At 37.7% G+C, this 23,956-nt stretch overlaps 1 protein-coding gene across 6 annotated transcripts in view; it reads right to left on the bottom strand.

Annotated features, from left to right (window-relative positions):
* RB1 (RB transcriptional corepressor 1) overlaps window positions 1–23,956 on the bottom strand; it is a 212,686-nt gene that overhangs the window by 121,115 nt on the left and 67,615 nt on the right. For all 6 annotated transcript variants that reach the window (XM_036299823.1, XM_036299822.1, XM_036299824.1 and 3 more), the window contains 6 exons: window positions 22,163–22,273; window positions 19,397–19,539; window positions 16,975–17,052; window positions 13,118–13,227; window positions 3,557–3,634; window positions 322–409 (listed from right to left, as the gene is read on the bottom strand). In XM_036299823.1, the coding sequence (XP_036155716.1) occupies window positions 322–409; window positions 3,557–3,634; window positions 13,118–13,227; window positions 16,975–17,052; window positions 19,397–19,539; window positions 22,163–22,273 (608 nt within the window). The remainder of the gene's footprint in view (window positions 1–321; window positions 410–3,556; window positions 3,635–13,117; window positions 13,228–16,974; window positions 17,053–19,396; window positions 19,540–22,162; window positions 22,274–23,956) is intronic.

Below are 23,956 nucleotides of genomic sequence, written 5' to 3'. Positions count from 1 at the left end.
GGTTGGAGATGGGCAAAGGAGGTAGAATATGGGGACATCTATAATAATGTCAACAATAAAAATAAAGTTAAAAAAATAAATTATAAGAAAAAATGCTGAGTAAGGTAAATAATAAATAAGAGGAAATCTAAGAAAAATGCTGTCTACTAGTAACATCTACTAATAATATTTAATATTGAAGCTTTTAAAAAATAAGGTAATAGACAACTATATTCTTGTTGATTGGGAGATAAGTATTTTAAAAATACTCAGAATTTTAACTTCTAATTTAAAATTTCTTTGCTAAGATATTACAATAAATAATGTTCATATATGGCTTACATTAAAATAGGAAATCAGATTTTCTGATGGTTGATCACTTGCTGAATTTAAGATCATCATTAATTGTTGGATAGTATTCATAACAGTCCTAGACAAAAAAACAACAAACAGAAGTGTTAAGCAATAAAGGGAAAAAAATGAAATGTATCTAACACACAAATTAAATATATCTTCAAACTCACTGTCTCCCATTTATTTTTTAAAAGTTCTCTGCAATAAAACTTTATAAAACCCTTAGTGTACTATTATTTACAAGGAATTATATTTTACTTAAAGCTTAACGATAAAATGTGTTCATAATATTTCTAAAAAACGATGAGCTTATTTACTAATAGAACTATAGTTCAATATAACATTAAGTGGTCAAACTAATATTATATTAAGGAGAAAACATATAAGCTAGCATCAAAATAGTAATATTTTAATAAAACATTAATATAATTAAATACTAAACTTTTTCAAATAAAGACAGCAAGAAATTTTTCAAAAGGAAAGCATACATAATTTTAGAAGTCATCATTGTTAAAGCATAAAATTAGGTCAATATCTTAGGAATTCTCTAATTCTATTAATTGTATGATTGATGGTATAGTAAATATTAATGTTCCAATTTTGGAGTAGCAGTATGTTGCTACTGTAGGCACTACTTAATGATGCAAAGAACTGTAGAATATTTATGGTTGAAAGGATTATTAAATATTATTCAGTAAAATATGTTCAGTTTTCTCAGTCAAGCATCTATAAACTGATACCTACACTTCCTCACCTTTCAAATACATTGCTTCTATGACTTGTACATCCAATAATCTACTTAAAGCACAGTGACTTAAGTCACAAACTTCTAAACCAAAAATCTTTCTCATTTTATCTTATATTTGACTTCCTTGAGGTATACTTGACTTTCTTAAACACCTGCTCTTTCCTGAAACTGCCCCCCCCCCCCGCTCCCACCCCCACCTTTGGCTTTTCTGCCTTCACTCTCTGGGCCCCCAATCACACTTCTCATTTAATCTACTTTCTATTTAGTCCTTCAATGACAGCATTCTTTCTGGTTCAGCCCTTAGCCATACATTCTTGCCATTATACACCTTCACTTCAGGCAACCTCATCTACTTTAGGGCTTTAACTCTACCTGATTATTCCCTAATATGTAAGATCCTTATGTCCTACTACTTACTACACATCTTCATATCCCATAAAAGCCGCAAGAATAATATTCTAAATATGAATTCATCAAATATTTGCAAACCTGTTCTTGCTCCTTCATTTCCACTGCCTATCTCTTGTTTCAACATCTTTCAACTGAATTACTGCAATACAACAGCGATTTTGACTCACTATGTCTAGGGTAGTAGGCTCTAGGCCAGTGATGGCAAACCTATGACACGCATGTCAGAGGTGACACGCGAACTCATTCTTTTGGTTGATTTTTCTTTGTTAAATGGCATTTAAATATATAAAATAAATATCAAAAATATAAGTCTTTGTTTTACTATGGTTGCAAATATCAAAAAATTTCTATATGTGACACGGCACCAGAATTAAGTTAGGTTTTTTCAAAATGCTGACACGCCAAACTCAAAAGGTTCGCCATCACTGCTCTAGGCACATGTACTTTGAAAAAACTCCCCAGGTTATTATAATTTGACCCCTGATTAAGAACCATTGTGACAGATTAACAGGTCTCAGTATTTCTCACCATGTTTGCCTCTACCACCTCACAAACTAACACCATGTAAACTTTCAAAAACCAAGTCTGATTTTATCCTTACCTCTGCTTAACACCCATTTATACCAACAGGCTATGTATATTGTGCACAAGCTAATGTCAAAACTTGTGAGTATGGAAAATAAGGTCCTTCATAATCTGATTCCCACCCTCCTCTCTTGCCATGACATTTTCTCATTTTACAGTCAATCAATACAGAGCTGCTAATAGTTCCCCGGAAACATCTTGTTTCTTCCTTCCATCCATTTGCATATGCTGTTCCCACCCACTAAAATGCCAGTATCCTGTGACATAAATCCTTACATATTCAAAACTCAGTTCAAATATCACTTCATAAAGTTCATTCTGTGCCATTTCATTAACTTGTCTTATGTCTATTACTATACTTACACAAAAATGTATTTTATATCTCTAAATGGTCATTTAAAAACATGACTGATTACTTACTATATGCCAAGTATTAGCCTTGGCCCTAATTATCACATGCTGGACAAAAAAAGTCATCGTCCATGTGGTATACAACTTAAAGTCTTTTATGAATATTAGCAAAAACAAGCAAGCACACAAATGGTTTTCTAATTACAAATTGTGATGCACACTATGAAGGAATTCAAAAGGATGCTCTGAGAAGGAATAAAAGAAAATACTGCAGAGAGAAATAAATCTTTTTTAAAAAGTACTATTTGTGTTGAACCTAAAGGAACAGTAACAGTTGGTAATTCATGGAAAGAAGAGTTAAGAGGGAAAAGCAAGCGTAAAAGTCCTTAAGCACAAAAGAAGAGGCTGGTTGGAGAGTTCAGGAAACTGGCTAATACATAATGAACAGGAAAACAAGATGAGGTTAGACAGGCAACACAGCTAGATCATATAAGATCCTGTAGGCATTATTTAAACATTTGCATTGTATTTCCATTGCAATAGGAAACACTCAGAAGATTTAATGGCAGAGTGAACATGATCAGAATTATATTTCTAAAATATTATTCTGGCGGTTCTAGAGAACAGATCTGGTGGTAGACAGAAAGGAATGGTGATGAGATCAGATATTAGGATACCTCAAAAAATCAAAGAAAAAAGATATCTTGGACAGGGTGGTGAGAGTAGAAATGGAGAATAGTAGATGGATTCAAGAAATATTTTAGAGGTAAATTCAATAAGACTTGAAACAGATTATATATTGGAAGTAAGTGAGGATAAGGTCACAAAAAATAGTTCTAATCCTTCTAGGTTGTATGCAAACCAAATGGTGAAACATATTTTTACTTTTTTATTTACTGAGATGGAGCACATTCCCATTCCAGGCTATATTCCTTAATGATAGACGGAACTAGGTCTAATAGTCATATCCTCAGCAATTAGCAAAATACCGAACGCAAAAAGCACTCAATATACTATATTTGTGGCATCTATATATAAATATATAATGGAATAAATAAACGAACCCAAAGCTCTTTGAAGCATTTGATAAACAATTATAATGAAAATGAAGAGTAAGAAAATTCATACCTAACTGGAGTCTGGGGAAGAATCACATTCAACTCTTCATCATTATTACTTTTTCGTGGTGTTCTCTGCATTTCAAAACTAAATAATAAAAAGCAAAGTCATTCAGATTGAAAATTTACACTTTGTACTTTGAGTAAAAAAAAAAAAAACCAAAAGACAACACAGTATAATATGTTGTGTTGCCTCATAACATCATACAAAATGACAAGTCTATAATTGAAGTGATAGGAAGTAGATAATCCAACAGCTGCATAAATAAATAAAATTATGGTGTTTTTTTAAATTCTTCAACCAAGGATATTTTTAAATTGACTTTACAGAGAGAGGAAGGGAGAGAGAGAGAGAAAAGAAACATCTATGTGAGAGAGAAACATTAATCAGTTGCCTCCGGTACATGCCCCAACAGGGGATCGAACGTGCAACCTCCTTTGGATGTACCTGACAACACTCCAATCAACTGAGCCACCCGGCCAGGGCTTTCACTATTGTTTTTAAATTGGGTTTCTTTCTACTAGGTTTATGACAAATAGGTACAATGATTAAGGATTTTTTTGAAAGAGAAAGTTAGATATTTTCTCTATGGCATTATAAATCAAGTTGTTCCATGTCAAAAAATATCAAACTCAAGCTTTTCAATCATTATGTCTTCCAAAACCTTTACTTTATTTAAATAAAATTAGAAATACTTGCCTATATTTAATTACAAAATTATATATTTTTCAGTTACATATTAAAATATTTCATGCTAAAGCCATATTAATCATACTTATGGTCACAGGAAATTTTTTGTAATTACTCTCAACCATTCTTAGTTCAGGATTCTAGATGACAATTTAAGAGAATACACTTTGGTATTAACCTTTAAACAAATGAACCAAAAAGTAACAGCAGGTGAAAGACTAAATAGAGACAGAGATCACTATCTACTTTAGTAAACGAATTGGCCCTTGAATAAAGTGGGTTGTTCCCTTATGCTATGGACACACGCAGTTCAAACCTGCGATGTTTACCCATCAATGCTGTTTTCAATCCATGGTCTGGAATCCACATATGCAGAGGGCCAACTTAAAATATACACCAATTTTGATTACACAGATGGTTGGCACTCCCAGCCTTGAATTGTTCAAGGGACAATTGTATTTCAACAATTTTCTTTTGATACTCATTTTAAAAATTATACTCATCTAAATGAGAATTAAAAAGTGGATATACAAGACAATTCACATTAAATTTCTATCTCAGAGACCAAAAAAACTGGTGTTACATAATGATAAAGGAGTCAATCTAACAAGAGGATATAACACTTATAATATTTGTAAATATTATGTAACCAACATAGGAGCACCTAAACATATAAAGCAAATGTTAACAGACCTGAAAGGTGAAATAGACAGCATACAATAATAGAAAAAGTTCCCTACCATTACCCCACTAATATTACATCAATAGATAAATCATCCAGACAGAATCTCAATAAGGAAACACTGGTCTTATATGACATATTTGATCAGATGGAGTTAAAAAATATTTGAACAACATTAAAGCAATAGCATATACATTCTCCTCAAGTGCACATTTGAACATTTTCTAAGATACATCACATGTGAGGCCACAAAATAAGTCATAATAAATTTAAGAGGTTAAAATCATACCAAGAATCTCTTCTAAACACACTGGTATGAAACTAAAAATTAATTACATGAATAAAACTAAAAAATTCACAAATATGTGGAAATTAAACAACATGAAACTGAACAACCAATGGGTCAAATAAAAATTAAAAGATATAAAAATACCTGAGAAAAATGAAAATGTAAAATACCAAAGATTATGTAATGCAACAAAAACAGTTCAAAGATGAAATTTCATTGCAAAAATGCCTATTTCAGGTAAAAAGAAAAGTCTCAAACAATCTAATTTCATACCTCAAGGAACTAGGAAAAAAAGAACAAACAAAGCCTAAAGATAGTAAAAGGAACAAAATAACAAAGATCAGAGCAGAAATAAATAAAGTAGTGATTAAAAGACAACATATATATATATATATATATATATATATATATATATATATATATATATATATATAAAAGCTTAAGCGATCGGCCAACTGGCTGACCAGCCAGCAGGTAGCTATGATGCACAATGACCACCAGGGGACAGATGCTCAACACAGGAGTTGCCGAGTGACAACTTTGCAGTGCCCTCTTGCACTCTGGGACCCCTCAGGGGACGTTGGACTGCTGGTTTTGACCTGATCCCCGCATGCCAGGCCGAGGGACACCCTTCGAGCCCCAGCGCCACCCCAGGTGCAGCCAATAAGGGACCACGGGAGGTTGACTCCAGGGGGTGTATGGCCCGTCTCACCCAGTCCCACCCTGCTGGCCACCTTCTAGTTATTTCCTTTCAATGTGCTTGAATACATGCACTACGCCTCTAGTAGATAATATTAATAAAATTAAGAGCTGGTTGTTTAATCCTCACCCAAGGATATGTTTTTATTGACTTCTTTTGAGAGAGAGGAAGGAGAGAAACAGTTGCCCCTCAAGTCCGTAAGCTCCCCCACGGAGGACCAAATCTGCAACCTAGGTATGTGCCCTGACCAGAAATTGAATCCGCCACCTTTTGGTGTACATGATGATGCTCCAACCAACTGAGCCAGGGCAAGAGCTGGTTCTTTAAAAAGATACACAAAATTAACAAAACTTTAGCTAGACTCAACAGAAACAAAGAAAAGAGAGAGCGAACACATAAATACATAAAATACTTACTAGTATTATTCAAACTTATAGTCATTCAAAAAGATTTATGATTACTCTCACCATTCCTCATCTCAGAAATGAAAGAGGACATGATGCAACTGATACCACAAAAGTACAAATATATCATAAGACAACTATAAACAATTACACACAAAAATTGGATAACTTAGAAGAAATGGATAAATTCCTAGAAACATACAATCTTCCAAGACTGAATACTGAAGAAATAGAAAACCTGAATAGATCTGTTACTATTAAGGAGACTAAATAAGTAATTAAAAATGTTCCAACAAACAAAAATCCAGGACCAGAGAACTTCACTGGTAAATTCCATCAAACATTCAAAGAAATATTAATATCAGTCCTCCTCTTCCTTTTCCAATAAAGGAAGAGGAGTGAACTCTTCACAATCCATTTTATGAGGGCTGCATTATTAGCCAGATAATAAAACCAGACAAAAATGCCACACACAAAAATTATAGGCCAATATCCCTGATGAACACATAAGTAAAAATCTTCAACAAAATATTAGCAAATGAAATTCAACAACACATTAAAAGAATCATATACCATGATCAAGTGGGATTTATCCAGGTATGCAAGGATGCTTCAACATCTACAAATCAGTCGATGCGATACACTACATTAACAAAATGAAAAACAAAAATCGTATGATCATTTTGACAGATGCAGAAAAAGCATTTGACAAAATTCAACATCCGTTTATGATAATAACTCTCAACGGAGCAGGCACAGAGGGAATGTACCTCAACATAATAAAGGTCGTATATCACAAGACCACAGCCAACATCATTCTCAATGATGAAAAGTTCAAAGTTTTACCCAAGATCAAAATCAGACAAGATGACCACTCTCGCACTTTTATTCAACACTAGAGGCCCAGTGCATGAAAATTCATGCTCTAGACGGGGGTCCCTCAGCCTGGCCTGCCCCTCTCACAGTCCGGGAGCCCTCAGGGGTGGGAGGTGACCTGGCGATCAGGGGAAGGCAATGCCCCATCACACCTCTGCTGCTGCCACTGCCAGCAGCACAAGCCCCTGCCAGCCCTAGCTGCCTGTGCCTTGGGCTGGCCTGGGTGGCTGGGGGGCTGAGGGGACTGGGGGACTCTGGAGGCAGGCCTCGCCACGCCTGCCGCACCAGCGAGGCTGAGGGAACTGGGCGCCGCCATCTTGTGGCTTTGGGCGCCACCATTTTTGAGGGTGGGGTAGTTAATTAGCATATCCCCTCCTTATTGGCTGTGGGCGCTGCCATCTTTGAGGGTGGGGCAGTCAATTAGCATATCCCTCCTTATTGGCTGTGGGTGCCGCCATCTTTGCGACGGCATGAGGGTCAATTAGCATATCCCCTCTTTATTAGATAGGATAATATTGAAAGTCATAGCCAGAGCAATTAGGCAATAAAAAGAAATACTAGTAAAAGGCATCCAAATTAGAGATGAAAAAGAAAAATTGTCACTATTTGCAGATTAAATGAAATTATATATAGAAAATCCTATAGACTCCATCAAAAACCAGTAAAGTTGCAGGAAACAATATCAATATATAAAAGTCATTTGTGTTTCTATATACTAATAACAAACTATGATAAAAAGAAATTAAGAAAATCATCTCATTTACAATTGCATTAAAAAGAATAAAATACACTTAAGGAGAACCAAGATGGCAGCATAAGGTATAGACCTGTGCGTGCTGCCTCCCACAACACTGAAACTACCAACTGTAAGACAAACAGTTATCATTCAGAACCATGAGAAAGCTAGCCCAGTGGAAGTTCTACAACTGGAAGGAAAGAAAGAAGAGCATTGAGACTGAGTAGGATATGCAGAGGTGCCAAGAACAGAGGTATGGAGTCGCGCACCAGGCGGGCTGCAACTGGATGTGCAGTTTTGTTCAATCGGAAGGGGTTACAAACTCTCGAATCCTCTGAGCTTGTTTGGGGTGGGATTCTGAGGTCCCAGACCCCTACGGGGAGAGGCAGGATGGCCTTGCAGCAGGTCGGAAAGCGAGGGTGGCTCTCTTGCGGAGCTGCTCGCTGGCACTCGGGGACGCGGAGACGCGGAGTCGTGGAGAGGCGAGGAGTCATGGAGACCCCACTGCTGCTTGCTCCGCCCTGGTGATACCGAGACCCCGCCCTACTCAATTTACATCCCCGCCCAAGCTGTGCCAGTGGCACAAAAGGAACCACCTGCGCTTTTGCAGCTTAACCCAACAAACTGCAGATTTCAATTCCTCGCACCCATAAGGGACACACTCAAGAAGCAGACTCAGGTTCGGAGGAAGCCAGAGCCGGACCAGGCTGGGCCAGCGACATGGAACCGCTGTACCAGCAAAGACACAAGCAGGTCCACCAGATCCAGTCTCACATGGGATACCGGGAGACAGCAGACGAGCAGTCTGTGCACTTAGTAGAAAACGAAACCCAAGCAAGCATACCAGATATTCAGCCAGCAAGAACTCCTGGAGATTTTTTCCAGCAAGGAGCCTCCCAACAAAAGACAGAATGCCAAACTTTATGTTGACCAGTTAAAGTATGATGTCCAGCACCTGCAGACGGCTCTCAGAAACTTCCAGCAGGAGAGACAGTGAGAGGAGCTTCTGACTCGCACCTTCACCCCCAATGTGGGATGCGGCACCCCCTGCAAGGCTGCGGTGCCCCCTGTGAAGCTGCGACGGCCCCTGTGAGGCTGCGACAGTCCCAGTGAGGCTGAAACAGCCCCTGTGAGGCTGGAACGGCCCCTGTGAGGCTGAAATGGCCCCTGCGAGGCTGAGACGGTCCCTGTGAGGCTGAGATGGCCCCTGTGAGGCTGGAACGGCCCCTGTGAGGCTGAAATGGCCCCTGCGAGGCTGAGACGGTCCCTGTGAGGCTGAGATGGCCCCTGTGAGGCTGAAACGGCCCCTGTGAGACTGAAAGGGTCCTGGTGAAGCTGAGACGGTCCCTGTGAGGCTGAGACAGTCCCTGGAAGGCTGAAAGGGTCCCAGTGAGGCTGAAATGGCCCCTGTGAGGCTGAGTCGTTCCCAGTGAGGCTGAGTCGGTCCCAGTGAGACTGAGATGGTCCCAGTGAGGCTGAGATGGCCCCTGTGAGGCTGAGACGGTCCCTGGGAGGCTGAAAGGGTCCCAGTGAGGCTGAAATGGCCCCTGTGAGGCTGAGTCGCTCCCAGTGAGGCTGAGTCGGTCCCAGTGAGACTGAGACGGTCCCAGTGAGGCTGAGACGGTCCCTGTGAGGCTGAGACGGCCCCTGCAAGGCTGCGATGGTCCCTGCGAGGCTGCAACGGCCCCTGGGAAGCCAGTGGAACCACGCGAGCCACCCAGATGGCTTCGTCGATGGCCAGCGAACTAGTGCACAGCCCCAAGTACAACTATCACCCGAAGGGCGAAAGGGGTGAGAGCAGCTGTAGTGTTGCTTTCTACTCACTTTAGGTAACGAAATCCTCATTTTAAACATAAGAGGACACATTATTTTAAAAAGCCGTTACGTGTCTCCGTACCCTTTCTGAGTAGAGCGTGAACAAGTCGTGAGAGACCTTTCCAAACACAGGGACACGTCGCAGATGGAAATAGCTACATTTTCCATGTGTATGACCTTTGACCCGGCAACAAAAAGCGTACACCTATGGATGAGGACAGTGGGGGGTGTAAGGGCAGAGGGTGGGGTGGGAACTTGGGTAGAGGGAAGCTATGGGGGGGGGGGAAGGGGGACAACTGTAATAATCTGAACAATAAAGATTTATTTAAAAAATAAATAAATAAATAAATAAATAAATAAATAAATAAATAAATATAAAGAATAAAATAGCCCTAACCAGTTTGGCTCAGTGGATGGAGCATCGACCTGCGGACTGAGGGGTCCCAGGTTCGATTCTGGTCAAAGGCATGTGCCTTGGTTGCAGGCACATGCCCGGTGGGGAGTGTGCGGGAGGCAGCTGAATCAATATTTCTCTCTCATCGATGTTTCTGGCTCTCTGTTCCTCTCCCTTCCTTTAAAAAGAAAAAAAAGGATAAAATACCTAGGAATAAATTTAACCAAGGGAATGAAAGTACCATACACTGAAAGTATAAGACATTGATTTAAAAACATTGAGGAAGACAAGAATAAATGGAAAGCTATTCAATGCTCATGGATCGAAAGAATTAATATTAAAATCTCAATATTACCCAAAGCAATCTATAGATTCAATACAATCCCTATCAAAACTCCAATGGCATTTTCCATAAAAACATAACAAATGATCCTAAAATTTGTATGGAACCACAAAAGTACCCAAACAGCCAAAGCAATCTTGAAAAAACAAAGAACAAAGCTGGAGCCATAACACTTCCTGATTTCAAACTACTTTTTCAATTACAGAGGTAGCGTAATCAAAATAGCATGACATTGGCAGAAAAATATACATGTGATCAAGGGAACAGAATAGAGACCCCAGAAATAAACCCACACATATATTGTCAATTCATTCATGATAAGAAGCCAAGAATTTAGAATAAGGAAAGGACAGTCTCTTCAGTAAGTCATGCTGAGCCCTAGCCCATGTTGCTCAGTGGCTAGAACGTTGGACTGAAGGGTTGCACTCGATTCTGGGTTAAGGGTTGAGTGCTCAATTCCTGGGTTGTGGGTCAGGGTGCATGCAGGAGGCAACCAGTCGATGTGTGTCTCTCACATAGATGTATCTCTCTCCCTTCCTCCCACTTCCCTTCCTTCCTTTCTCTTACCACCCACCTCCCTCCCTTTCACTCTCTCTGAAAATCAATGGAAAAAATATCCTTGGTGGTGCTGACAGAACTGGACACCTACATACAAACGAATAAAACTTGACAACTATCTTACATCATCCTAAAAAATTAACACAAAATGTATTAAAAACATGAATGTAAGACAAAAAACCATAAAACTCCTTGAAACAAAGCAGAGGTGTTTAGAAGCTCTTTGACATCAGTAGTGGAGATATTTTTAATCTGACACCAAAAGCAAAGACAACAAAAGCAAAAATAAACAAGCAGAAATACAATGAACTAAAAAGCTTCTGCACAGCATATGAAACCATCAACAAAATAAAAAAGGCAATCTACTCAATAAGAGAAAATATTTGCAAATCATATCTCATAAAGGGTTAATATTAAAAATATATAAAGAACTCAATTTCAAAAACACAAATTTAAAAATGAACAGATCTGAACAGACATTTTCCCAAAGACATACAGATGGCCAACAGGTACATGAAATGATGCTCAACATTATTAGTCTTCAGGGAAATGCAAATCAAGACCACAATTAAATATAATCTCACACCAGTTAGAATGACTATTACCAAAAAGACATTAAATAACCAGTGTTGGCAAGGATGTGGAGAAAAGAGAACATTTGTGCACTGTTGGTGTGAATGTAAATTGGTGCAGCCATTATGAATAATAATATGGAAGTTCCTCAAAAAATTAAAAATTGAGCTACTACATGATCCAGTAATTCCACTGCTGGAAATTTATACAAAAACACTAACTTGAAGTGATACCTGCACCCCAATGTTCATTGCAGCATTATTTATAATAGTTAAAATATAGAAACATAAATGTCCATTGATGGATGAATGATAAAGAAAGTGTAATGCCCTAGCCAGTTTGGCTCAGTGGATAGAGCATCGGGGCCTGCAGACTGAAGGGTCCCAGGTTCGATTCCGATCAAGGGCATGTACCTTGGTTGCGGGCACATCCCTAGTAGAGGGTGTGCAGGAGGCAGCTGATTGATGATGTTTCTCTCTCATTGATGTTTCTAACTCTCTATCCCTCTCCCTTCCCCTCTGTAAAAAAATCAATAAAATATAATATATTTTTTAAAAAAAAAAGAAACTGTAAGATTATATATATATATATATATATATATATATATAAATTACAATGAAGTATTATTCAGCCATTAAAAAGAATGAAATCTTGCCATTGCAACCTTAAAAACATTACGTTAAGTGAAATGCCAGAAAGAGAAAAATAAATACAGTATGATTTCTCTTATATGTTGTATTTTCTTTTTAAATTTAAACTTTTAGATACAGAGAACAAACCAGAGGGAATGGAAGGGAATGGGTGAACTTTTTTTAGTTTAAAAAAACAAAATCATATATTCAGTTGGCTGTTCAGCATCTTCATTTTCCTCTTCTCTAACTTATGTTTGATTGCTTTCTTATGTATACAAATTTATCCTATCCTATTTTTATGAAAAATATTCAACTCCATAAGTTGAACTGGGAATCAAGTAGCTAGCATTTTTCTATCACTTTACTATTTACAAAGTACTTTCATTAATATACATGTATATATAGTACAAAGTATATATGTGACTCTATAGTAAATGCTTGCATTGTAAAGATGGGGAAATTAAGACTCAGTGAGGAAAAGTGAAAACAACTACATTCCAGAAAGCATGAAGGAAATACTGAAAGATTTATTCTCTGCCTTGACTTGATTGGAGAAAAATTACTTTAAAAAGATATTAAAAATCAACACAAACCTGTGCATAACAGGAGGCAAATTAATGTTTACATAGACAATAGAGAAAATATTTTTCACTTGTTTAAATAAAAAGAATAGGTTTAAAATCTATGTAAACCTAAGATACTGTATCATAAGAAATCTCCATTTGTTAATAAATTATATGCTTAAGTATTATAGAAAGACATCTGAAGTAATCATTATGTTATTTAAAGATCAAGTTAAATAAAAACCTGTTTAACCTACCTCTATCAAAACTGACCTATAGAAAAGCATATCAACAAAAATATACCATGTACAATACCTGTCTATAGGATCAGCCTGCAGAGTTTTATCATGATCCAGAAACAATCTTGCATCTAGACCTTTGTTTTTAAGGTAAATTTCTTCATACTGTTTAGAGAGACTTTCCACCTCAAAAGAAAACAATACTGATGATTATCCTTTCATGTCATTACATCTCTCAATACACAGAAGTAAGATTTAATTTAAAAATTTTTGTACAATATACACTTAATTTTAGAACACACTGAGTTCACATGCAATATAAATAAGGCATGTGTGCAAGTGAAGTAAAGGAAACTACAAATTTTTGAGTCTAATTTTAAGCATATTTTATGCATGCACCCCATTCATTAGAATTTTATGTAGACAAGATTCATCAATGCCCAAATCAGTACTGAGATGGAACTGTAAGATAAAAATAAGTATTATTATAAACATTTAACTGCCAAGATCCTCCAAACATCCCACACATTTCACTTTTAATCTTCTACTATGCTTATCAATATAAAATATTTTTCAAAATACTGTAACAAATCCTCTTGACTATATATTCTTCCCATCTTTTCTAAATCTTTTAATTCACTCCAACTTCCTTCAGTTAAGTATGTTAAGCAAGAGTATTAGCTCAATTAATTAGACCAATTAACACATTTGCATGATTTATTCCCACTCTTAGACACTTTTTCAATTGCTAGAATCTGCAATTCTTTTATCAGTTCTGCTTCATAATTTTGAATCATAATTTAAAAATCAATGTGCGATAGACAACTATTTGGCATGCCTTCTGTGTGACTTTTAAGGCAAAAGTGTTTCCAACCTGAGGGTACTAAAGTTTCATTCCAAAAGGAGTGGAAGAAGAAATCCAGGAAAGTATAAACTTTTTGTCTGCGTAAATTTTTTAGGTAGAACAATCATTAATGTTTAAGTTTAATAAGTGTTACTGCACCAGCTTAGTGAAGCACTAATTATCAATCATTTATTGATTGACAGCTATGAGTACTATATACAAAATACTGGGGAAAATGTCAAATTTATCTTAAGATTTCTATTAATATTATAATCCTTTCTTGTAGAAAAATTACTACAAGTGTCCAACATTTTTTGGGGGGTGTGAACAGCATATATTTTTATTAACAAGTCTCAGTAATACAACATTTGGCCCCTTTTTGCCTCTCTTCTGCCCTGTAACCCAAATTTAACAAGGTGGAGTTCACTTAACAGACCAAACTATCACATATCGCTGTGCCTTTGAATCTATAACTTCCAACCCTTGGAAATGCCATTTTTCCCTCATAAAGCTTACTCAGCTCAGAAATGACATCACTCCAAACAATTTTCTGCAAAACCTATCTGCCCCACTTTGGATTAGGTTGTCCTCCTCCAAAATATTACAACACACTGTATATAGTTCTATCAGACTCTTACAGTCCCCTGTAATGTTCTATTTATTTGTCTATGCCCCACTAGCACCTTAATGACAGCAACTACAAGTTAAATCTCTGTATCAATGATATCTAGTACAATGCTTGGCACATACTAAGCACTCAATAAACAGTGTTGAATGAATGAATGAATGATTTCAAGGACTAACCACAAATTCAGGTCACAGAATCAGCAGTCTAGCTGATTTCACATCTTTTGGTCTTAGTGACTAATGCTAGCTGCTTTTAAAATACTGCTTTATCACTGAGTGTTCTTCATCCTTTATCTGAAGTACCTTTTTCTCCACATATTTTACCTTACCACATAAGTTCTCAGTTCTGTTCTCATTGAAGAGCAAAACATTTGAGGCAAAATGTGCAAAAAAAACAGATGGATGGATGGATGGCACACCATTAAGGTAAAACATTTCTGCAATATAATCACAGTCATTTAAACCGAATTTATTGTCAGTTAAGTAGTTTTTAAAAATACTCAAAAGAGATGCTCTGCAATACAGTAATGCCAATAAAATTAATGGAATTATGGATCCTATGCACAAAGATGTGCAGTGAAACAAATTAGAGTCAAATGTGATTGTATGTTTAGTTATATTTAGTATATGTGCTGCCCAGGCGAGCACTATATTTAAATACTAGAGGCCCAATGCACAACATTCATGCAAGGGCCTTGGCCCCGGCCCCTGCCCACTGCTGCCACGGCATTGGGGGGGAGGGACCTCTGCCTCGGCCCCCGCCCACTGCGGCCTTGTCCGGAAGGAAGGACGTCTGGTCTAATTAGCATATTACACTTTTATTATTACAGACTAGGGGCCTGGTGCATGAAATTTATACATGGGGGCAGGGGTTCCCACAGGGATCAGGCCTAAACTGGAAGTCAGACATCCCTCTCACAATCTGGGACCACTGGCTCCAAACCACTCACCTGCCTGCCTGCCTGATTGCCCCTAACTTCCCTCTCCTGCTGGCCTGATCTCGCTCCCAACTGCTCTCCCCTCCTGGCCTGATCTCACCCCCAACTGCCTCTGTCTATCTGATCACCCCTAACGGCTCTCCCCTCCTGGCCTGATATCGCCCCCAACTGACCTCCCCTGCTGGCCTGATCTCGCTCCCAACTGCCCTCCCCTGCTGGCCTGATCTCGCCCCCAACTGTCCTCCCCTGCCAGCCTGGTTGCCCCCAACTGCCCTCCCCGCTGGCCTGATCTTGTCCCTAACTGCCCTCTCCTGCAGGCCTGATTGCCCCTAACTGCCTCTGCCTGCCTGATCACCCCTAACTGCCCTCCCCTGCCAGCCTGATCTCACCCCCAACTGCCCTCTCTGCCTCGGTCCCCACTACCATGGCTTTGTCCAGAAGGAAGTCAGATATCCAGAAGATAGCCAGTCTACCTGGTCTAGTTAGCATATTACCCTTTTATTAGTATAGATAGATTATATAGGATAGGATTGCTTAAATTGGGGTGGCGGAGCCTTTTTCAGCCGGAGGAGATGCTCTTGGCAGACAAAAATACATTATCCCTATATCTGGACTGATAGCCAGCCATATGCACTATTCTGCCAAACTGGTCATTAAAAAATTGAATCGCTTTCTTACACCTTATACTAAACAGCTGTTGACTTTAAAACCCCTCCTCAGGCCCCACCTTAGGTTCTGCATTCATAGCTCACTCAGATTAGGTTCTGATTGGTCGGTTTCTATGCCAGTCAGTGTCAAAAGCTCCGCCTTCTAGGCAGCCACCGGCTCCTCACACTTCACCCAGATTTGGTTCTGACTGGTCAGTTTCTATGCCAGTCAGCGTCTCCGGGCCTATCTCCGGGCCTGATCAGAGAAGCAGGGCTGATCAGCAGCCCCCGTGGTAGCCCAGAGAGAAACAGAGGCGCAACTGGTGGCGAAGCCCAGAGAGAAAGAGAGAGGCAACAGCTGATCAATAGCTGCCACGGAGGCTGTGGATCAGACCCTGCCTCTCTCTTCGGGCCTCTCTCCAGGCCTGATCCGCAGCCCCCTCGGTAGTTAGTGCTGGGTCGCCGCAATCACAGCAGCAGCAGTCAGTGCTGGGTCGCCACAGCAACCCAGCACTGACTGCAGGACTGACTTCCTGTCGGTTGAGCCTTCAGTCATTATGGACCCTGGGTTTTTATATATTAGGATTAATGAAATTTTGAAATTCAAAAATCTACACTTAAATTTCTGAAACATTTTAGTATGAATCAATTTCTAGTTTAAATTACAAAATACTGCTTATTTATACATTTGAGTACATGTTGAAAAGGTTTTCTTGTTTCTATGTAAAGTTGGTTTATCACAATTCTTAGCTTCCCTTTCCTGAGCAAGAAGTATTTAATATACAGTAAAGTGATCTTAAGAAATTTAGACAACTATTCCCCCCTCCCAAAAGTTCCAAAACACATTAACATATTATTAAGTTTTCTTTCAAATTACCTCTGGAAGTCCATTTGAAGCTACAATTCCAAGAGAATTCATAAAAGGTATAAAATTTTTGAAATAAACATTTTTCACCTGAAAAAGAGAGGTAGATGACCATTAAAATTTTTAAAAATTAATCTCCATCACTATCACTAGAATGAAAGCGTTAACTGACATTCTGATCAATAACTTACATTCAACCTAGTGTGACACTTATATATAATTAATTTAATTATTTACCTTTAAAATTATATGAGGCAGGTTTCAGGTCCTAAAATGGAGGTGGAGTTAGAGTTTTTAATGAAATGGGATTTATAAGAAGAAAAGCCATTGAAACCAATGTCAGTATTCCACATTGAACAAATGATGAAAAGATTGGAGGCTCAAAAAATTTAATCAACTTAACCAAAGTTACATAGCTAAAAAGTGACAGAGCTGGAATTTAAACCTAATCTGCCTAAGAGCAAAGCCAAGACTCTTTTTACTTCTGCACTGCCTCTGATTTGTCCCCAAAGTATAGTTTAGTCCACTTCACACACACCATCTAATACCCAGGTTAGGGAATATTAAGTCAATTATTTTAGCATAAATTTGGGGAAATAACCTGCTTTTGTAACAAAATAATTTCACACACAAAAATAATACCCAATAGCCAAAACCGGTTTGGCTCAGTGGATAGAGCATCGGCCTGTGGACTGAAAGGTCTCAGGTTCGATTCCGGTCAAGGGCATGTACCTGGGTTGCGGGCATATCCCCAGTGGGAGATGTGCAGGAGGCAGCTGGTCGATGTTTCTCTCTCATCGATGTTTCTAACTCTCTATCTCTCTCCCTTCCTCTCTGTGAAAAATCAATAAAATATATTTAAAAAACAAACAAACCCAATAACTGAATTCAAAACCAAAATAAACTGTTTTGTGGAATTATGCAAATTCATGCAAAAGCCTCCTGTTTTTAATATGGAAAATAAACACAGTACTCAGAAAAACCTAAAGTTATATTCCGGGCTATTCTACACTTGCAATGTGTTGTGGAATTTTAAACAACTTATTTTCCTTCATTTAACTTCCTTTTACAACTTTGAAGTCTACATTTACTAAGCTGGAAATGATTTAACATCAATTCCTGTCTTCTACTTCACAAATAAGTTGTAAGAATTAAGCTTCTGTTAAACATACTAGCTTTGTTTTCTAATTAATTCCCACTTAACTAGAATATTTAAAAGGTGGGTAGTTCACTAATAATTATATAACCATAAATATAACTAACCAATAAATGCTGTGTAAATAACCAAGTGTCAACTAGTTAATGTCAATTATTACCAAAGATTTTAATTACCTATACTCTAAAAAGCATTACTTTAATGATTCTAAATTATAACAAAGAATAAAAAAAGTAAAAAAAAAATTATTTACTCCTGATTTTAAAAATGAAATTTTACAAGTAGTTCTGAAATTCAGAGAATTAACAACTAGGAATTAGAAAACAGACTGAGCAGTAGACTGGAGTAAAAAATATATATATATGTCAACCACATTTGTTAGCTTATTAACAAGGATAATTTGTGATTCTCAAAAAGTATATATACTACACATATCTATATACATAAGTTGATATATCTGTATCTATATGTCTATATCTATTACTTATTGAAATTAACAAAAGCCACAGTGCTAAAAACCCAGATATCTTGATAAATCATTCCAACACTTTTAAAACCCCATTTCTTCCTAGAGTTCACAGAGAAATTTCAAAGATGCAGCATTTCATACAGCTATATGACAGTAGTGAATTGTGAACAATATAACAGTGTATGAGAGAAACAGCATGGTACAGTGACAGGAGCACTGGTGGCAAGATGTCCCAGAGTCTAGACTGTTGGTAATTAGTTCAGTCTCTAGGAGCTTGTTTACTCATTACAAAAAGGAGGCAGAGTATATTATTTATAAGAGTCCTTCCAATTCCAACATTCCAGATTCTATGAACAAGATAAGCAATTCCTGGGTGTTTATGTGTATTCTCTACCAGCCATTAATATCTGATGTAATATTTAGAAAGATAGTAATTATAGAAGACTGAACAGAAATTTAATGCTGGTATGTATCACTTATCACTAAACCAAAAACACTAGGGCTTTCTTAGCAGGGTATTTTAAAACATTAGGAGTACCAATAATCACAGAGGAATCAAAGAATAAACACATTTGAAAACTACTGCCTTAATGATTCACATTTCTGTGATTCCACAGTGAGGGAGCTACTCTTTAAAATCAAAGTAGCTGAACATGAAAATTAAATTTTTGCTAAACATTTTGCTATTGCAAAAGGGTTAGCACTAATTACAAAAAGCAAGTTCGTTACAAAAGAAGTATATACTGTTAGAAAGAACTTATATCTAAATCTACTTTAACTATTTTTTAAAAATCACGAAGTCAAATTACCTCATCTATATTACATTCATGTTCTTTACAGAGAACTTCAATAATTCTTGTATCATTTTCTAGTTGTTTTGCTATCCGTGCACTCCTGTTCTGACCTCGCCTTGGTGTTCGAGGTGAACCATTAATAGGTATTACAGCTGTTTCTGTAAAAATGGTAAATTAGATCAGAACAATTGCAAATTCCACTGTATAAAATAATGAAATATTTTAAATATAACTAGGAAGGTCAAAAATAATCTGATAACATTATGCTACTTTTAATTATTAGGCTTCCTTTAAAGGCTAACAGTTTTATCTATTTATTGCATATCTATTATAAATTATGTACTAAAAATAGTTTTTGCCATGCTCCTATCCTCTTCTGCCCCCAATTAGTTCAAAAATAAACTAAAATACTTAAAGCTAAATATTAGGAAGACAAGGGGAAATAGCCAACTTATAAAGTAATTCTAAATTATCCTACTCAGTCTGCAAGGGGAAAAAATGTTTTCTGTCTTTTAAAGTATCTTAAAAATATAAGTAAGTATTTATGGATTCAATTGCAAGATAGAGTATATAAATGAATAAATTTTTAAAATTTTAGCAAATACCATAGTAAATTATGATGTTTTCAAAAGATAAGTATATACATATTATAATGTGATACTAAATTGTGATTTCTTAAAATCTTTATATGTAGATTTTTTAAAAATTCCCTGGATTATTTTGAGCATTTCCAATTTAAACTGAATTTGGATTCAGCTATTCCAGAGATTCCAGATGACTATGTATAAAAAGTATTAACTGCCTCAAGGCCCAACCAACAATTTACAAGAAATCAAGAGGTGAGAGGAACATGTTACACCAAACCACAGGATGCAATCGTAAAAAATTAAACATGGGAAACAACAGTATTTAATATACAAATTGCAAGGGGGAAAAAAAAGAGAGGAAGATAGATAAAGGAGGAACTTTTTTAAAGTCTTAAAAGCATAGAAATCAATCGCAAATTATAGATCTCATGTAGATTCTTAGTCAACCTGTAAAATTTTTTAAATTACTTTTAGAAGACAAATGAAAATGTGAATACTTACTAAATATTTGATGGTATTAAGAGATCACTATTAATTGATTTTTAGGTGTGATATAATGATACTGTTGTTATGCTTTTTAAAAGTCTTTATCTTCTAGATGCCAAAACCGGTTTGGCTCAGTGGATAGAGCATCGGCCTGCGGACTGAAAGGTCCCAGGTTCGATTCCGGTCAAGGGCATGTACCTGGGTTGCGGGCAATCCCCAGTGGGGGATGTGCAGGAGGCAGCTGATCGATGTTTCTCTCTCATCGATGTTTCTGACTCTCTATCTTTCTCCCTTCCTCTCTGTAAAAAATCAATAAAATATATTAAAAAAAAAATAAATAAAAAATAAAAGTCTTTATCTTCTAGAGATACTAAAATTTATAAGGATGAATTGTATAAGGATGTGCTTCAAAATAAAATAGCTGGTAGAACTGGACAGTAAAGGTAGGTAATAAATAAATGGAGGCTTATTATATTACTCTCTACTTTTGTATTCATTTGATATTCTCCATAATAAAAAGATAATTAAAAGTGTATCATACTCAGTCAATTCAATAACTCATCCTGGCTTCTCTTTAACACATCACTTAGAGAATTAAATGTGTATTGAAATAATACCAAAAAAAAAAAAAAAAAAGCCTGTCAATCTAAAGTAATATCCTACATGAAGTTATTAATATTATAACATTGAAAATATTAAGGAAAATGCATATAAAGAAATTTTTGTAAAGAAAAATTTAAAATATATTTATTGTTTTCTATTTTTCCTCTCTCTCTGTTTTACATATGGTTTCTGCTAAATGACTGCCTTTTTTGTCAAACCATGTTCAACAAATTTTCAAAATTCTGCTTCAGACTTCATTTTCCCATGAAGTTATTGTTCACATAGATTAATAAGGCTTCAGTTTTTCAGCCACTCAAAGACACTTTGAGACTTCCATATTTTGATCTGTCCTACATTATTTTAGTATTATTAATATTTTCATCATTTTAGGAGCCAAAGAATCAGGTCAGCCTTAGTTAATTTTACATGTTTCTGTAGTATAATAATTTTGAAATCCTACTCATGATGCCACCAGAGGAAGCAATTCCATTCTATGACAATATACTCATCTTTGCTTAATGATATCTAATTAATTTAGCAACAGTTACTTTTATTTAAATACATTTCCCATCTCATCACCCACTGAAATAGATCAACACACTTCATATACAAAAAAAAATGTCGCATAATCATTACAGCATTCAATAATAAAAATTTAATCTGTTCCTATAGAATGGACAACTCTTTCCCATGTAGTTTCATTCATATCTGTGCCTTGCCTCTTGATTTGCTCTTTATTGGGAATGCCCTCCCCCAACTTACCACAACATTCAAATCCTAACTACTATTTTCTCTCAGTTCAAATGCCACCTCCTTAATATGGCCCTCCTTGCTCTTCCCCAGCTGGGAAAACTTTCTCATCTTCTAAACTTCCATAGTATTTGTTATATTTTGGCCCAGACCACTTTCTACCATATACTCTAATTACTTGCTTACTTATCTTATCCCTCCTGCTATATCTTACATTACTTGAGAACACAGTCCACGTCTGATTTATTTATTATCATAGCCTAGGGTCTAAAACCACTTTTTGGATGTATCAGATATTAACAAACAACTGTTGAATGATGAAGTAGGAGGAGCACAAAATATTTAAAATACTTACTATACGGTTCTTTGAGCAATGCAGGAGGTGAGAGTTTGATAAAATAGTCAAGGACACATAGCATTAATTGAAATGAGATCACCAGGTCATCTTCCATCTGTAATATTTCCCCTGAATATAAAAAAGATTCACATTTTAAAGTAAAGTTAGAGATTGAGATTCTTTCTTTATTTTATTACTAGAGGCCTGGTGCACGAAATTCATGCACGGTGGTGGGGGGATGTCCCTCAGCCCAGTCTACACCCTCTCCAACCTGGGACCCCTCAAGGGATTGCTGGCTCCCTACCGCTAACCTGCCTGCCTGCCTGCCTGATTGCCCCTAACCACTTCTGCCTGCCAGACTGATCACCCCCAACCACTCCCCTGCCAGACTGATCGAAACCTAACTGCTCCCTTGCCAGCCCAATTGCCCCGAACTGCCCTCCGCTGCTGGCCCGGTCGCCCCCAACTGCCCTCCCCTGACAGCTTGATCGCCCCCAACTGCCCTCCCCTGCCAGCCCAGTCGTCCCTAACTGCCCTCCCCTGCCGGCCCGGTTGCCTAAACTGCCCTCCCCTGCAGGCCCAGTCGCCCCCAACTGCCCTCCCCTGCTGGCCCAAACGCCCCCAACTGCCCTCTCCTGCCAGCCCAGTTGCCCCTAACTGCCCTCCCCTGCCGGCCTGGTTGCCCCAACTTCCCTCCCCTGCAGGCCCAGTTGCCCCCAACTGCCCTCCCCTGCAGGCCCAGTCGCCCCCAACTGCCCTCCCCTGCAAGCCTGGTAACCCCCAACTGTCCTCTCCTGTAGGCCTGGTCCCTGCCTGGTTGCCTCCACTGCCCTTCCCTGCCAGCCTGGTCGCCCCCTACGGCCCTCCCCTGCAGGCCTGGTGCCCCCAAATACCCTCTCCTACAGGCCCGGTCACCCCTAACTGCCCTCCCCTGCCAGCCTGGTCACCCTCAACTTCCCTCCCCAGCAGGCCTGTTCCCCCCAAAACGGGCCTCCCCTGCTGGCCCAGTTACCCCCAACTGCCCTGCCTTGCAGGCCTGGTTGCCCCCAACTGTCCTCCTCTGCTGGCCTGGTTGCCCCCAACTTCCCTCCCCTGCAAGCCTGGTTGACCCCAACTGCCCTCCCCTGCAAGCCATCTTGTGGCCACATGGGGGCGGCCATCTTGTGTGTTGGAGTGATGGTCAATTTGCATAGTACCTCTTTATTATATAGGAGAATTGATTTTAGAGAGAGAGAGAAACACTGATGTGAGAGAGATACATCGATCAGTTGCCTCCGGCCCAGAAGAGGGATCAAACCCACAACGTAGGTATGTGCCCTGACCAGGAATCAAACCCACAACCTTCTAGTGCACAGGACGACACTCTAACCAACTGAGCCACACTGGCTAGGGCAAGATTGAGACACTTAAGTCAGGGAAATTGTCAGTATGGATGTATCCACATACTCATTTATTCAATAGTCACTAGAGGCATGTTAACGATTATTTTTTATAAAAACTAAGTCAGATTTGATATATATAAAAATATAAAGTTATGAAATTAAAATAAAGTAAAAGTTTACAATGAGAATTTTAAGTTTAGATATTATTATTATTATAATTCATTCCTTATGTATAAATTACTTTGGTCTTTTGCTTTTTTAAACTTCCAGTTTTGGTAAGAGCTATAGAATATATTCTAAAAATAATTTTGAAGTATGATATATGCTAATCTTTAATTCTATTATTTATGAATCCTATGTTTTCATTTTTAAACCCCACCCAAAATATAACAAAAGTCATTAAAAACAAAATTAGTATATAATTGTAAAG

Source organism: Myotis myotis, unplaced genomic scaffold (assembly GCF_014108235.1).
Source record: "Myotis myotis isolate mMyoMyo1 unplaced genomic scaffold, mMyoMyo1.p scaffold_m19_p_3, whole genome shotgun sequence".
Lineage (NCBI taxonomy): Eukaryota > Metazoa > Chordata > Mammalia > Chiroptera > Vespertilionidae > Myotis > Myotis myotis.
This window is presented reverse-complemented; position numbering and strand designations above follow the sequence as displayed.